The sequence below is a fragment of the Dreissena polymorpha genome, chromosome 9 (genome assembly GCF_020536995.1).
Source record: "Dreissena polymorpha isolate Duluth1 chromosome 9, UMN_Dpol_1.0, whole genome shotgun sequence".
Classification (NCBI taxonomy): Eukaryota; Metazoa; Mollusca; class Bivalvia; order Myida; family Dreissenidae; genus Dreissena; species Dreissena polymorpha.
Window position 1 is genome coordinate 60,459,081 of NC_068363.1, and position 13,503 is coordinate 60,472,583.

The 13,503-nt window shown below is 34.6% G+C and overlaps 2 protein-coding genes across 3 annotated transcripts in view; both read left to right on the forward strand.

Moving 5' to 3' along the window:
- LOC127843859 (furin-like protease kpc-1) overlaps positions 1–12,394 on the forward strand; it is a 38,218-nt gene extending 25,824 nt beyond the window's left edge. Inside the window, exon 15 of the transcript XR_008032383.1 lies at positions 10,514–12,394. The gene's annotated coding sequence lies outside the window, so the exon portion shown is untranslated. The remainder of the gene's footprint in view (positions 1–10,513) is intronic.
- LOC127843860 (furin-like protease kpc-1) overlaps positions 1–13,503 on the forward strand; it is a 36,871-nt gene that overhangs the window by 1,214 nt on the left and 22,154 nt on the right. The window contains exons 2-12 of one of the 2 annotated variants that reach the window (XM_052373725.1): positions 2,843–2,935; positions 3,175–3,243; positions 3,378–3,512; positions 3,762–3,853; positions 4,155–4,246; positions 4,530–4,711; positions 5,276–5,467; positions 6,146–6,255; positions 6,560–6,669; positions 7,492–7,609; positions 8,965–9,245. In XM_052373725.1, the coding sequence (XP_052229685.1) occupies positions 2,843–2,935; positions 3,175–3,243; positions 3,378–3,512; positions 3,762–3,853; positions 4,155–4,246; positions 4,530–4,711; positions 5,276–5,467; positions 6,146–6,255; positions 6,560–6,669; positions 7,492–7,609; positions 8,965–9,245 (1,474 nt within the window). The remainder of the gene's footprint in view (positions 1–2,842; positions 2,936–3,174; positions 3,244–3,377; positions 3,513–3,761; positions 3,854–4,154; positions 4,247–4,529; positions 4,712–5,275; positions 5,468–6,145; positions 6,256–6,559; positions 6,670–7,491; positions 7,610–8,964; positions 9,246–13,503) is intronic. The other variant, XM_052373727.1, reaches the window with a different exon arrangement.

The window sequence follows — 13,503 nt, forward strand, 5'->3', positions numbered from 1 at the left end:
TTCATGTGACAAATCAATGATTTAAAACGCGTGTAAATTTATCAAAAAGGCTTAGTGTTAAAAGAAATGCAATTCTTAATAATTATGTTCCGCATTGATAGAGCCTACGTGTACTTACCATCGATTGCATTAATTTGTATCTGTCTGTCTGTCTGTCTGTCTGTCTGTCTGTCTGTCTGTCTGTCTGTCTGTCTGTCTGTCTGTCTGTCTGTCTGTCTGTCTGTCTGTCTGTCTGTCTGTCTGTCTGTCTGTCTGTCTGTCTGTCTGTCTGTCTGTCTGTCTGTCTGTCTGTCTGTCTGTCTGTCTGTCTTTCTGCCTGCCTGCCTGCCTGCCTGCCTGCCTGCCTGCCTGCCTGCCTGCCTGCCTGTCTGTCTGTCTGTCTGTCTGTCTGTCTGTCTGTCTGTCTGTCTGTCTGTCTGTCTGTCTGTCTGTCTGTCTGTCTGTCTGTCTGTCTGTCTGTCTGTCTGTCTGTCTGTCTGTCTGTCTGTCTGTCTGTCTGTCTGTCTGTCTGTCTGTCTGTCTGTCTGTCTGTCTGTCTGTCTGTCTGTCTGTCTGTCTGTCTGTCTGTCTGTCTGTCTGTCTGTCTGTCTGTATGTCTGTCGGTTCGCCCATCCGTTCGTCCGTCCGTATGTCCGTATATCCGTCCGTTGTTCCGTCTGTCCGTCTGTATGTTTGCTGTCTGTTTGTCTGTCACCATCACTTTTCTGACAAGATACCATGAGAAATACAACACATGGCCGGCACCAGAATGTATATAATTTGTAAAAACACTTTACACGGTGCATCGTTTTTAATGTTTCACAGTTCTCATGGGAAATGATTATACACTAAACATGTGAAATATTAGACACCACCACAAACATCATTATTATTTCATTCAACATGTTAGTCTTGCACTTCGTTCGGGTTATTATTACACCCTTTTCATGAGAGTTATTAAAGACCTCAATCACCAGCATTGTTTATTTTATTCAGCAAGTTGGTCATCCACCTTACAATGAAAATATAAGACATCGCCACCACCAGTATAATTATTTTTGTAAATACCTGTTAAACACTACTCATGGGATAATGGTCTAAACTAATCACGATAAATATACGAAATCACTTCCATCCGCATGAATTTTAAGAACAGTATCTTCATAAAATCCATATTTTTTCCTGCATATGTAGATTCATTATGATTCTTTATTAAATATGTGATCAATGCCTAATAAAATTAAATTTATTTACCAACAAATGACACGAACATATTCTATTTGCAGAAACAGACTGTTAAATTATTATATTTTGAAATATAAATTGCGAAATGAGTTTTCATACACTATACAATTTGTTAACTCTTTGTTTATAAGTTGATAACATAGGGGATCGAGTATTGATATTTAATCAAAATTTAACAAACAAATTGTTTCCTAGGGTATGTCAATCTTGTAACATAACTTGCGTTTTAAACAAGCTATATACTATAGTACGTTGTTTGATATAAGTTTGGTCTTTGTTTATTTGTTTATTTATGTGCAACTTTAAAATATGTATGTTAATCAATGAATCAATAGTGTGAAACCATTTAGTTTTCCCCCGTAGATATCATATAGTTATGGGGCTGAAGGTTAGTTTAGTGGTATTAATTGTCTTTGCTGGAAATTATTACCCAACTTATTATTATAAACCGTGAGAATATCGTTTATTGATCCTAAAACATCCGAAACGAATGCCTAGCATGTCTATCCGTAGTATCGGCCCTCTTAATGAATACATACGAACTATGGAAGTGAACAGATACAAAAACACGCAAGCGTTATATGTCAATCTATACTTAAATGTGTATTTTTTTTGGAAAACTGCATTGAAATCGACATTGTTTTGACAAAATACGGGGTAGATTTATCTCCCTGTAGTAATCTGTATCACGTACAATGGTTCTCATAATATCTGCCCTTCTGATTGGTTTCTTGGATGTGTTACTACGCGCATGTGCATGTTCTAAAAGTAGTATCATAATGGAAAAACGAGATTCATGCCATGCTCATGTTGTTCTTTTTTTTTTACATTTTATACAAAATAAGCGGCATAAAAAACATTTGACAAAGTTACTATTACTCCCAAAAAAACTTACATACATATATAATCGTGTGTTACGTAATTTAAAAATCATAGCATTAACCTGGAATAAACATGACATTTTTCCAATTAACACGAGAGTGATCTTCGTCATAGCCATGGATAACCATCAAATAAATAAAATTGAAAAAAATCTCTTTCCAGTACTTCTTGAGGGTTTTTCGCTTAAATCACGATACAATGAGGAGGGCCGATACTATGAGTAAAAGGGAAAATGTTTTAATGCATGTACAAGAACGTGTTAAGTGTAAAGCAATCATGACCAACCTGAAATAAAAGCGATAACAGCCACATTACGCAAGCTCTTTATGAACTTGAGATTTATAATAAGGCAAATACTACAAGTAACTATTTGGCAATCATTTTTATTAGCATTGTGCGTATGTGTCTGATCAGAATAAACGCGAAACTTAAAGCTACAAAATAGTAACCTGGGCAATTCGCTCCATATCAATAAGTCGTGTTACTTTTATTGTCTAAGAATAATTCACTGAAACTATTAAAAGTAAATCACTACATAAAAATACGTTCACATAAATCTCGAATAAATTGACAACTACCGACAAACAATAGGAGCCATCAGAAAGAACAAGTTAACTGCACACTGTTATGTATGTTAACGTGTGACCAATTACACAACTTGTAAAATACTAAGACAGTAATTGACTTCATTCTTAATGTTAATATTAATCAAGCACAATTTCTTCTGTTTGTAAAGATCATTTCAGGCATTTACGTTTTCCAAAAACGAGGGTTAACTGGGAAATTGTCAGAAGAGGACTTACAGTTGATCAAGAGCTATGATGACAAGGCAAGTTGTTTACTGATGGCACAGCGCGATGTACTATAGCAGTGATCATTCTTTAGAACCATTGGCGTGAATCATTTAATATCTTTAGTAATTTTTTATTTCGACTTAATATTTAGAATATCAAATAACTTGATTAATTTAAAGACTGTTTTATACTGCCATGACAATTAAAAAATAATAATACATGCATGTTCATTTTAAAATATACCAGTTGTTCGTATAAAACATGAATATTACAGATACAAACGGTTGAGCAAGTCAGGAGATGGCACATACAACCTACATCAGATGGTCTGACCGGGCAAAATGTAACTATCGCCATTGAATTTATGAAACACATAATTAGAACAAGAAAATAAAGCATTTATTTCGATAATATTCAATGAATTTTCTATGTAAATATAATTCAATAATAAATGTAATCTGCACACTGTTCAAAAAGCTTGGTGTCCATGACTCGAGGTACGGAATGGGCATAGGAGATGCGTGGAACTTTAGCATGACTGGAGAGAACGTTACACTAGGGGTGTTAGACGTTGGCGTGGATATCACACATCCCTACCTCCTGGACAATATTGTGAGTATCCATTTGAGTGAGGTTTTTGTTTTACTTGGGGATATATTTTCCAACGTTAAATAAGTAACAATTATCTCTTAATTGTTGAAAATCCTCATAAATTTTATGACTTACAGGATAAGGGTCAGTATCTATTCGATTCAAAACAAAAATACATTTTGACGATGAATTATAATTGAATAATATAAAACTGAAACAAATCTTGCTCGGAAATTTCGTAGCGAATATATAGTATATTTTCATAAAAAGGCTCAGCAATTAAGTTGGAACTACGATTCAAACACTTCTGACGTTTCCCCCGGATATCAACGTAGCTATGGAGAATTTTTACAGTTGCAAGAGTGAGTTGACATCACATCAGTTTCTATAAGAAAATAACTGTTTCGCAATGTCAATTGCAATTAATCATCATGTAAATCGCATATCAAACAGTTCGTTATTTCTTAATGCGGCCGTTGTCAATATAAATTAGTGGATTTGTTTGTTAGTGGTGAGGGTATTTTGCGTTCACCTCAAATTCTTTGTTTGTATCATTCCCTGTCAACACAATATCTTCAAATTTTTTCTTTTTATAGTTATTCATTTGCTTCGATGTTTTCATTGCTCTCTTATTTGTTTCGTTATAACTGATGTTTCTTCCAGCCACGGAACCAATGTATGCGGTCTCTTGTCAGCGAACAGCAATGAGAGTGCACCATGTGCTAAAGGGGTTGCTTTTAAAGCAAAACTAGCCAGTAAGCTTTTATTGTGTAACCTTCAGCTGTGAGCCGATTAATTCAATAAACCTTGCTGAGAAATCGAAAGCTTTCACTTATTATTCCAGTGCGGTCATCTGGGCATTATAAATATGTGTATCATGTTGTTTTAGTGATTTCTATATTTTTCTATTTTTTTTTATTAGCATTATTGTGTTTGCCTGTTATTGCTGTTTGTTTTTGTATGGGCGGGGAATTCTTGACTTAGTTCAACGAACTCGTGTTTCAAACGCATCTGGGATTCACTTTGTTTATATTTCAGTAATAAAAGTTGCTCATCTGGACGTTAAAGTAGGTATCCTCGCTGACGACGACAATATTGCTGGAGGATTAGTACATAGAACAGATACCATCTCAGTATACGTGAACGCATTTACTTACAGCAACACTTTTCGAAACCTCAACTTCGCCACCGAAGCTGTGTTGAAACAGGGCGCACGCATTGTATGTTATGCTGCATTTTTTGATAATGTTAAGACAACATTAAAGGGGCATATCGACTGCTTTCCACTTAAATCTAGTTACGTATTAGAAAATCGCATTTCTCTTTTTTACACATGTTTCTAATGGTTTTTAAAATTCTTCACACATTAAAATTAGTCTTTGCTTTAGACACGTCAATGAAACTCAACAATCTAATTGTTACAAGCCGTTAAGTATATTTTCCAAAAAATATAAATGATAAAAACGCAAAAAAACTAGGTGCAATATTTTAATTTTGGAGCTTTTTTTACGCTCAGCACTAAAGTATAAATAAAATCGAAAGTAAACTTTATCATTCGTACACTTTTAAGTATGATATTTTAGTGAGCTTTTCAAAACGTTTTTGAAGATCGTTCCTTATTACAATTTTATACATGTTTAAAAAATAAATAAACAGGTTTCATGCGAATTTTAATCGATACACATGATTGATGAATCACATAACGTGATATTGTTCAGAGAAAATGAACAAGAAGAGCAGTCATCAGTAATGTCCTTAAATTATTACTTCCTCCACATTATTAGGGAAGACAAGGCAAAGGATCGATGTTTGTTTTTCCGTCAGCGAAAATCGGAGGTGGACTTGAAAACAACATACACACTATCGTCGTCAGTGGTGTTAATCCAAATGGAAGTGTTCCGGCGTCCGTTGCTAGCAATGCTGCTGTCCTTACTTCAGCGCTTGCTTACAGTTTTTCTTTGATGTCTGCAGGAATGGTATCGTATATCAAACAGTTACAAATGCTATATACAAATTCCTCATAATTGTATGGAAAAAAAGAAGATAAAATTATCATAATTATTAATTATAACGGTTATGAATGAGTATTTATCATACGCTATGCAATGTTTTCTATGTAATATAACAATCATGATGTTGCTTTACTTAAAAATGTTAAGTTCAGCTTTGTGAGCGTTTTCATTGTCTTCTTTTTGTTTCAATTACGACATTTTTGACAATGACGTTGCTACGTTAAGTGTCGTCATGTAATGTCATCTGCTGTCCGGTTTTATCATGATCTTTTCGTAAATAACAATTTTCTTTGATTAAATATATTAAACAAAGATCTGCAGTCATTGTCAATTTCATACCATGATTTATTACATTCGCCATAGCGATTGTTTAGCATGCGAGTCTTTCCTGAACTCATTAAAAAGTATGGTATGAAATGGCTATTTCATCCCCATATAAACATATTTAATAACATATTATTTATGATTTGTTTTTAATGATGCGTTATCTTTGGCATTGATCTTGTCTACAAAGCTATATTTAAACTAACCGACTTTTATATGCAAAACTTTCGCGATGTTTTAGTGTCGTTTTTAGTTATATTGGAATCCGCGAAAGACTTGGATGTATATCAATTGAATACTATCTTTTTTCTTTGTCAGACTACCACAGCAGGCATTTATCCAGATAGAAAATGCACGGACAAATTCGGGGGAACCTCAGCATCAACAGCTTTTCTGTCCGGTATACTGGCACTTGTTCTCCAAGCTAAGTGAGTTTTTGATTTTACTATTTGTCAATCTTTCCATACGTGTGCAAGAATTATTTTAAATACTTCATATCCCATTAAAATTCTGAAATTATATGCGTGGAAACAAAAAATTATGACAGGTTTATTAGAAGTTTGATATTAAGATTGTTTGAAGGAAGATTCTTGAAAACTATTTATTAACTTACAAATAATTAAGTATGCATATATTCTATAAACAATGTACATGTATACTTAATTTTCAATATAAAATTTAACCTTTAACTGTACGTTTTAAGGTTGGCATTTAGTTGTTGGTAACTTACAGCCCAGGTCTTTCTTGGCGTGATGTTATGCATATCATAGTACAGTCATCCGAACACGAGTCGCTGAAGAGTGAATCTTCCAACTTCACACCGAACGCAGCAGGCAAATATTGTAAGCGAGCCATTCATAAATATACACCTATACAAATACATGTGCTTTGCAAGTGCAAGAGATTGTTTTCATTGCCATCAAAATATATCGTGTGCTATGTTTCACCAAGAGTTTCGCAAAATACAAAACGAAAGAATAGTTAATATATATATTTGTAGATCCTTTGTAGATGTGTTCACAGCTGTTGTGTATTTTTTGTGTTGAACTATTTGTGTCATTTTTAATGTTTTTGTTGTATTTTCACTTGCATTAAATACAAGATAGCTGATCCTACAAGAATTTCTTTGTTCGAAATGTTTCTAAATGTTCAGTATTCCCAAATACTAGTATAATCCATAATTATGAACTGAATATTTACTTGTTAAGCTTCATAATAACGCACAATACTGTGTTTATTTTTTCATGAACCACTAAAAAACATTTGAAAAGTAACGACTGGAATATATTATATAGAAAGCATAACACATTTGTTCGTGTTATAAATAATAAAGAAGCATAACATACTTAAAAATATTCTATTAGAAAGCCAAATATAATCGTTTTATGTAAATTAAATACGCTGTGATTCGTTGCATTCCGTGGGCCACTCAGCGTACTTGCATGTGAATAACTCATGCGCTTAAGCGACTATATCGAGATAAGAAAAACGTTAGGTGTTGGTTTAATAGAATTTCTTACAAATAATTTTTTAAAGCCATAAAAAAAAACTTCACACAACACAAACTTTACACATCAGATAAACCTTTTTACCTGGCCAAGTCTAAGACTCACAAGTTAGGGTTTTTTAATACTCTAACCGAGTTTACAATACTATTTTTACAGTTCACGCAATGTTTGGCTTTGGCTTAATAAATGCTGGAAAAGCTGTATCACTGGCAAGAACGTGGACCCCTGTCGGAAATATGTTCGCTGTTACAGGAACGCATCTGTTTCAAAGAAGGTTTGTATTGAATTCATATCACGATTTATAACATATCACGATTTATAACATACATATAGATAATCTACCTGAAATACACGTGCATTTTAGTACCAAAACAGAAGATTATATCCGAATTTTTAATGTTACAGTGTGAAATCTGTTTGGAAAAAGAACGCAATACTTTTATGTTTTCTTAAGACCGTTATCCGTAAGGTTCCGAATGGCATTGAGAAAAACTGAGCTTTTCTTTTCGTTTTTTTTTCAAGAATATCTTTATTTGTTTTATTGAAAGGAGCTAATGGCACACCGACTCATTTCGCCACTGTAGCAAATCAGCCACCTCACCAAAATTAGCCTTAAAAATGGTAATAAGTGGTGAGATGGTCTTGATCAATGCAGATGATGTTATTAACATTATTGACATTTTTCGCATTTATCCTATGATTCCTTTATATACGACCCCCTAAATTAAAAATGCATGACAATGAGGCATTCTATGTGTCATACTTTGGATGCTCGATTTAAGGTCCGCATTACGTCCATTGTAAAATCGAATCATCATGGTATGTGCATACACCCTGACTATTATTGAAGATTGATTAAAAACAATCGTAAAGATACAGTGGAATAAGCTTATCGCGGTTCCCGATTAACGGCTTCTCAAATCAATGCATCTTTAAAAACCAGAAAATAAACTACATGTATGTATAAACACATGTTGTTTCTTTTTGTTTGTGAGCTAGCCACCAGATGTTGCTTTCGTGAAGAGTTTACATCAAACATATCTTACTTAAAAGCAGTTGAACTTTTTAAAGAGAGGTGGCGGATTTACTGACTCTTACATTTTTTTATTTTTCTACACATCATAGGCCTCGCTTATTATTTTGCCTATGTAAAATAGTCGATATTATGATTATGTATAAGCAAATATACAGTGAAGGTAACTTGATCTTTGTAAATGATTTTTTTCTGATCTGTTCACAACTTTATAAAATATTGTTTAAGTACCGTCAAAATAAGGAAATTCATCCGTAAATCATAAAGTGAATATTAAATGTCAGTAGTGGTTAGTTGTTTACCACTCGTTGGTTATGTTACATCGCATCGCTGCTGGCTCCTTAAATACAACGTCACACAATCAACTTGTACGGTACAACGCATCGGAACAACACAGTAACGATACATTCCGATGTGTCTCTTCTAAAATGTATTAAAAAGTACTGTGTACTTCAATTCAAAATCAAAAAAGCACTTGTACTTCAATTCAAAATTACAATGACACGTTTGTGGTATGGCCTTCTCATAATTGTAGGAAAATCAAACAATTGGTATCATCATTTATTAATCATACCGCATAGTATTGTTTTATTTAGTTGCGGTGACATGTCGTGTTCGTTCGGATTTGACATCAAGTGCGTAGATTATTGCTCATGTGTATCTACGGTTGAGCAAGTTCAGGTCTCGATCACTTGTCACACGTCAAATCCCAACAAGACAAGTGTGCACATGACTTCACCAAGCGGTACTAAGTCAATTCTTGTACAAGAAGGCCAAATCAGCACAAAGGACATCATAACGGATGTCTTAATGAGGTCCGTGAATTTCTGGGGAGAAAATGCAACAGGTCTTTGGATTATCAACATCAGCATTACAGGTAATAAATGACCAATATCAGCACAAACTAGTTGAATTTATTGGCAGAACCTTTACCGGCATGTTCCCTGTCTCCACGTGACTGAGACAGACATTAACACAGTGCGTGATTTTTTTTTCAAGAAAATGAATAAAGCACAGCCATAAATTGTATTCTATTCAGAACATCACCAAATACATATAAAACCAGTCGCTATCCCAAAGTTCCTAGCTGAACTAGTGGATTGTTGTTCTTTACTCAAGTGAATTAAATGCACAATACTATCAAAAAAATCCGCCATTATTTAAAAGCGCTGTTTTTTATGTTATTAATTAAATTTCAGATGGGACGATATTCAATGCAAATGTTTCCTCAATCATTATTTCTGGAACAAACGCAATTGCATCGGGTGACATGCCCTGTGAAGAACAACACAAATCTATGACGGCCTCACCGCCTGGACAAGCCACAGTTTCGGAGGATCTCGTGGATTCGAATGCTAAATCACCAACGCCACGGGAAAAGTCTGCACTTGGAGCAACGTTAGCGATGCTTTTCCCTGTTTGTATTTTTATCGGGTCGGGTATATTTTTCTACCTAAACGCAGATCATGCTCCAGTTATTCCGTAAAATAATATTCTGCCGTTCAAAAATCTCAAATACCGATAATTCTACAGTCGTAACTGTATGGAAAGTGTAACCGCTATTTGATGTTGTATTTTTACTTGTGTTTCATTTGCTTCAACTCGTTTATATATTTCTACTCAATTATGCAGGTGATATATATCTGTGATAACATTGTTTTCTTGTCTTTTTCTGCAAACGTTTGTAGCTGATTGTTATCTGTGATACGATTGTATTCATGTCTTTAACTATATGTTATGTTTACTAATTTTTATTGTCTATAGTAAGTTTAATGTAATGAGCCTAATCCCTTTCTGTATCTTATTTACTGTTATAGAGCTGTTGTTGCTGCTTTAATTAAATGAATAAGCATTTGTATGAAAGAACAATGTTTAAAATTTTAAGACTATGATTATGGTATTAGTAAATGTACAGCCATTGAACAAGCATTGAATGAGCAAATCATAATTCAGTATTAGCCTAGAGTCATGACACGATATCGTTAGCACCGACAAATATTGTCATGAACTGTAGGAATAATAAGAACACTTAATTCTTTATTGTGCAACAAATGCTTTAATTGAATTTTTATGTTTTTCAATATATTTCTTTTCCGTTTAATTCTTTTTTATTCATCTTGCTGATCTTATTTACCTTAAAACTAGGTTTTGGCTGTTTAAAGGGGCCTTTTGACATATTTTGGCATGTATTGAAGTATGTCAATAAATGCTTTATACATGTTGTATTAATAAATGTAAACATTGAATCTAAAAAACTCAAGTAAAAAACAAGAATAAAATAAAAGCTAGGAAAAGTAACCCTCAACTGGGCTCGACCCACTGACCCCTGGAGTAAAAGTCTATCGCTTAGACCAGTGGGCCATCCGTGCTCATGACATGGGTGATGTATTTTATGCTTTATATCAGCAATCCTCTTAGTATCCCAAAATATAACGAACACAACAGAACTCTCCAAATTATTCAATCGTTTCGATTCGTAACTCTTTATAATTTTCCGGTTTTTAAATCGTCAAAAGATTCATATAAGGATATTTCAGAGCATGGTAAATGTTCAGTATTACTGTTTCCTCACTAATATCATTACTACAACGAAAATTTGCGAATCTGAAAACTTTTTTTTTAATTGTGTCAATTTACCTAAACGTGAAAAGGCCCCTTTAAAAAATGATATGCCCGTGCATTTGATTTTTTAAGAAACTTTATATTCGATACGTTGACATACATTTGTTGTTGTTGTTTAAGTGTCGTTGCTTTTCTGTCGTTTGAACCATTTGCATAGTTTTCAGTAATATAGCGGTGGTCAGATCACCATCTTGAAAGGTTCGGGGGAATATTAAACATTTATATTTAAGTTTACGACTTCTCCCGGTAGTACACATACTTATCCAAAAACTACCAACAGTTGTCCTTCTTGACTTAGATGTAGGGCTCTCTCTTACCAACAGGATCATGACCAAGCCCATCACAAGCATGGCCGGGCTGGGAATCAAACCCACAAACCCAGTATTGACAGTCAAGGATTTAATCAAAAGCTTCAAAGGACGGTCATGTTTTCCAAATGATCGGGAAAAAAATCTAAATATTATGCCTTTAAAACTTCAACGTGAAATTAATATTCATTAACTACTGGCGAGTGGTTGCTTCGTAAATGTTTGTTGTGAATAACTCGATTATCTAGAATTATTAAAACTCTATTCATAATTAACAATACAATATAAAATTTCCATCGACGAGATTCGAACCACGGTCCCCTTTAAGCAAACTCTCAAGCGATACCAAGCAGCCATTTATGAGTAAGAACTTTGGAGAGTATGTTGACACTTAGTTTGTGGCAGACGTGTTTTCAAATAATCGATGAACAGCGCTCAAAACGCTTGCTAATTTTATCCATTATGACTGCTGGTTATCTATTTACGAAACGATAAATAAGGAATCGTTGGCCAATAAAATTATTTTACACTTTGTTTCTAGAATCTTTGACACATTATTAAAAAATCAAACATTTTGCTAATCTAGCTAATTACTGTTGTGTTAATACATACTTTAATAATACGCACACTTGCTACTGTAAAGTGATAGTTCTAAAACCTTGGAACGTTCAAAATGTGAATTCCTATCTGAAAGGCTTTGCTATGTAAACTTATGAAATGATATAGTTTCACTCAAGTAAAAACTTTGGTAACTGATTTTTGCCATAGTGTACTGAGTGTTCTGCGGGCTTAAAGAAGGTCGTCAACATGCCAGCATGTTAGAACGACAAATAATACCCAGCAGAAAAACAAAAAGGCCGACGATACGACAGTTATGATATGTTTCGCATTTCGAACCCGCAAAAACGCCAACACAAGAAAGACACAAACATACTCACCAAAACGACCAAAACGGCGCCCATATGACAATTTATGAGTTTGTGATCCTTTTTGTCGTTTTGGCTTTCTTTCGTTTTGGTGTGTTAATCACCTTCTCTAAACCCGCCGTAAATTAAGAACTAATATTGAAATCTGCGAGAATAAAAAGTGAATAGTGCATGCATTGTAGGTGTTAGACTTAATGAACTTGATGTCATTTCGCCTCGTTTAATGAATGATTGTCATTCCAAAAATAAGATAGTGGTATAATACTCGCTACGCTATGGCAAGCGGTTCGACGCATAATCCCAAGAAACTAGGTTTCTCATGAGAACCTAGGTTCTCAAAATGAGAACCTAGGTTCTCAGAATGAGAACCTAGGTTCTCGCTTGAAGATTGCACATGGCGTCAAGAACCCAAGTTTTCAAATGAGAACCTAGGTTTTCATGAGAACCTAGGTTCTTATTGGAAAACCTAGGTTCTCATGAGAACCTAGGTTCTCATTTGAAAACCTAGGTTTTCATGAGAACCTAGGTTCTCAGAATGAGAACCTAGGTTCTCATGAGAAACCTAGTTTCTTGGGATTATGCGTCTAACTGCTTGCCATATCCGTGGTTTTCATTTGGGAACCATAGGTTCTCTGAGAACCTAGGTTCTCTGAGAACCTAGGTTTTCAGAGAACCTAGGTTCTCTTGAGAACCTAGGTTCTCATTATGAGAACCAAGGTTCTCATAGAACCTAGGTTCTCATGAGAACCTAGGTTCTTTGAAAAACTAGGTTCCCTGAGAACCTAGGTTCTCTGAAAACCTAGGTTCTCTGAGAACCTAGGTTCTCTAGAACCTAGGTTCTCAGAGAACCTAGGTTCCATGAGAACCTAGGTTCTCTGAGAACCTAGGTTTTCAGATCCCTAGGTTTTCAGAATTACGCGTCGAACGGCGTAAACTTGCTCGTTTGGAATACGGGACACATTATTCAGGGCGCAGGATCAATGGGGTTCACATATGATTACACACGGGCTGGACAGAATGAAAACACGCCGTTAAGAACTTTATTTTTGCAGATATCTCAAGTTATTGAAATATGTTTGCAAAGTCTTTAGCGCATAAGTTTTTCTTGCAATGTTGCCGATATCTTACGATTGAATAATACATTATTACACATAATCAATAGAGATAAAACTTTATACCATAATGATTGCTTCCTACATGTAGGTCACAGACATACTTAAATTAGAAAACTGTGCCGTACAGTCGTTTGAGGCCCGAACAAGGGAACTGAATATTTGAA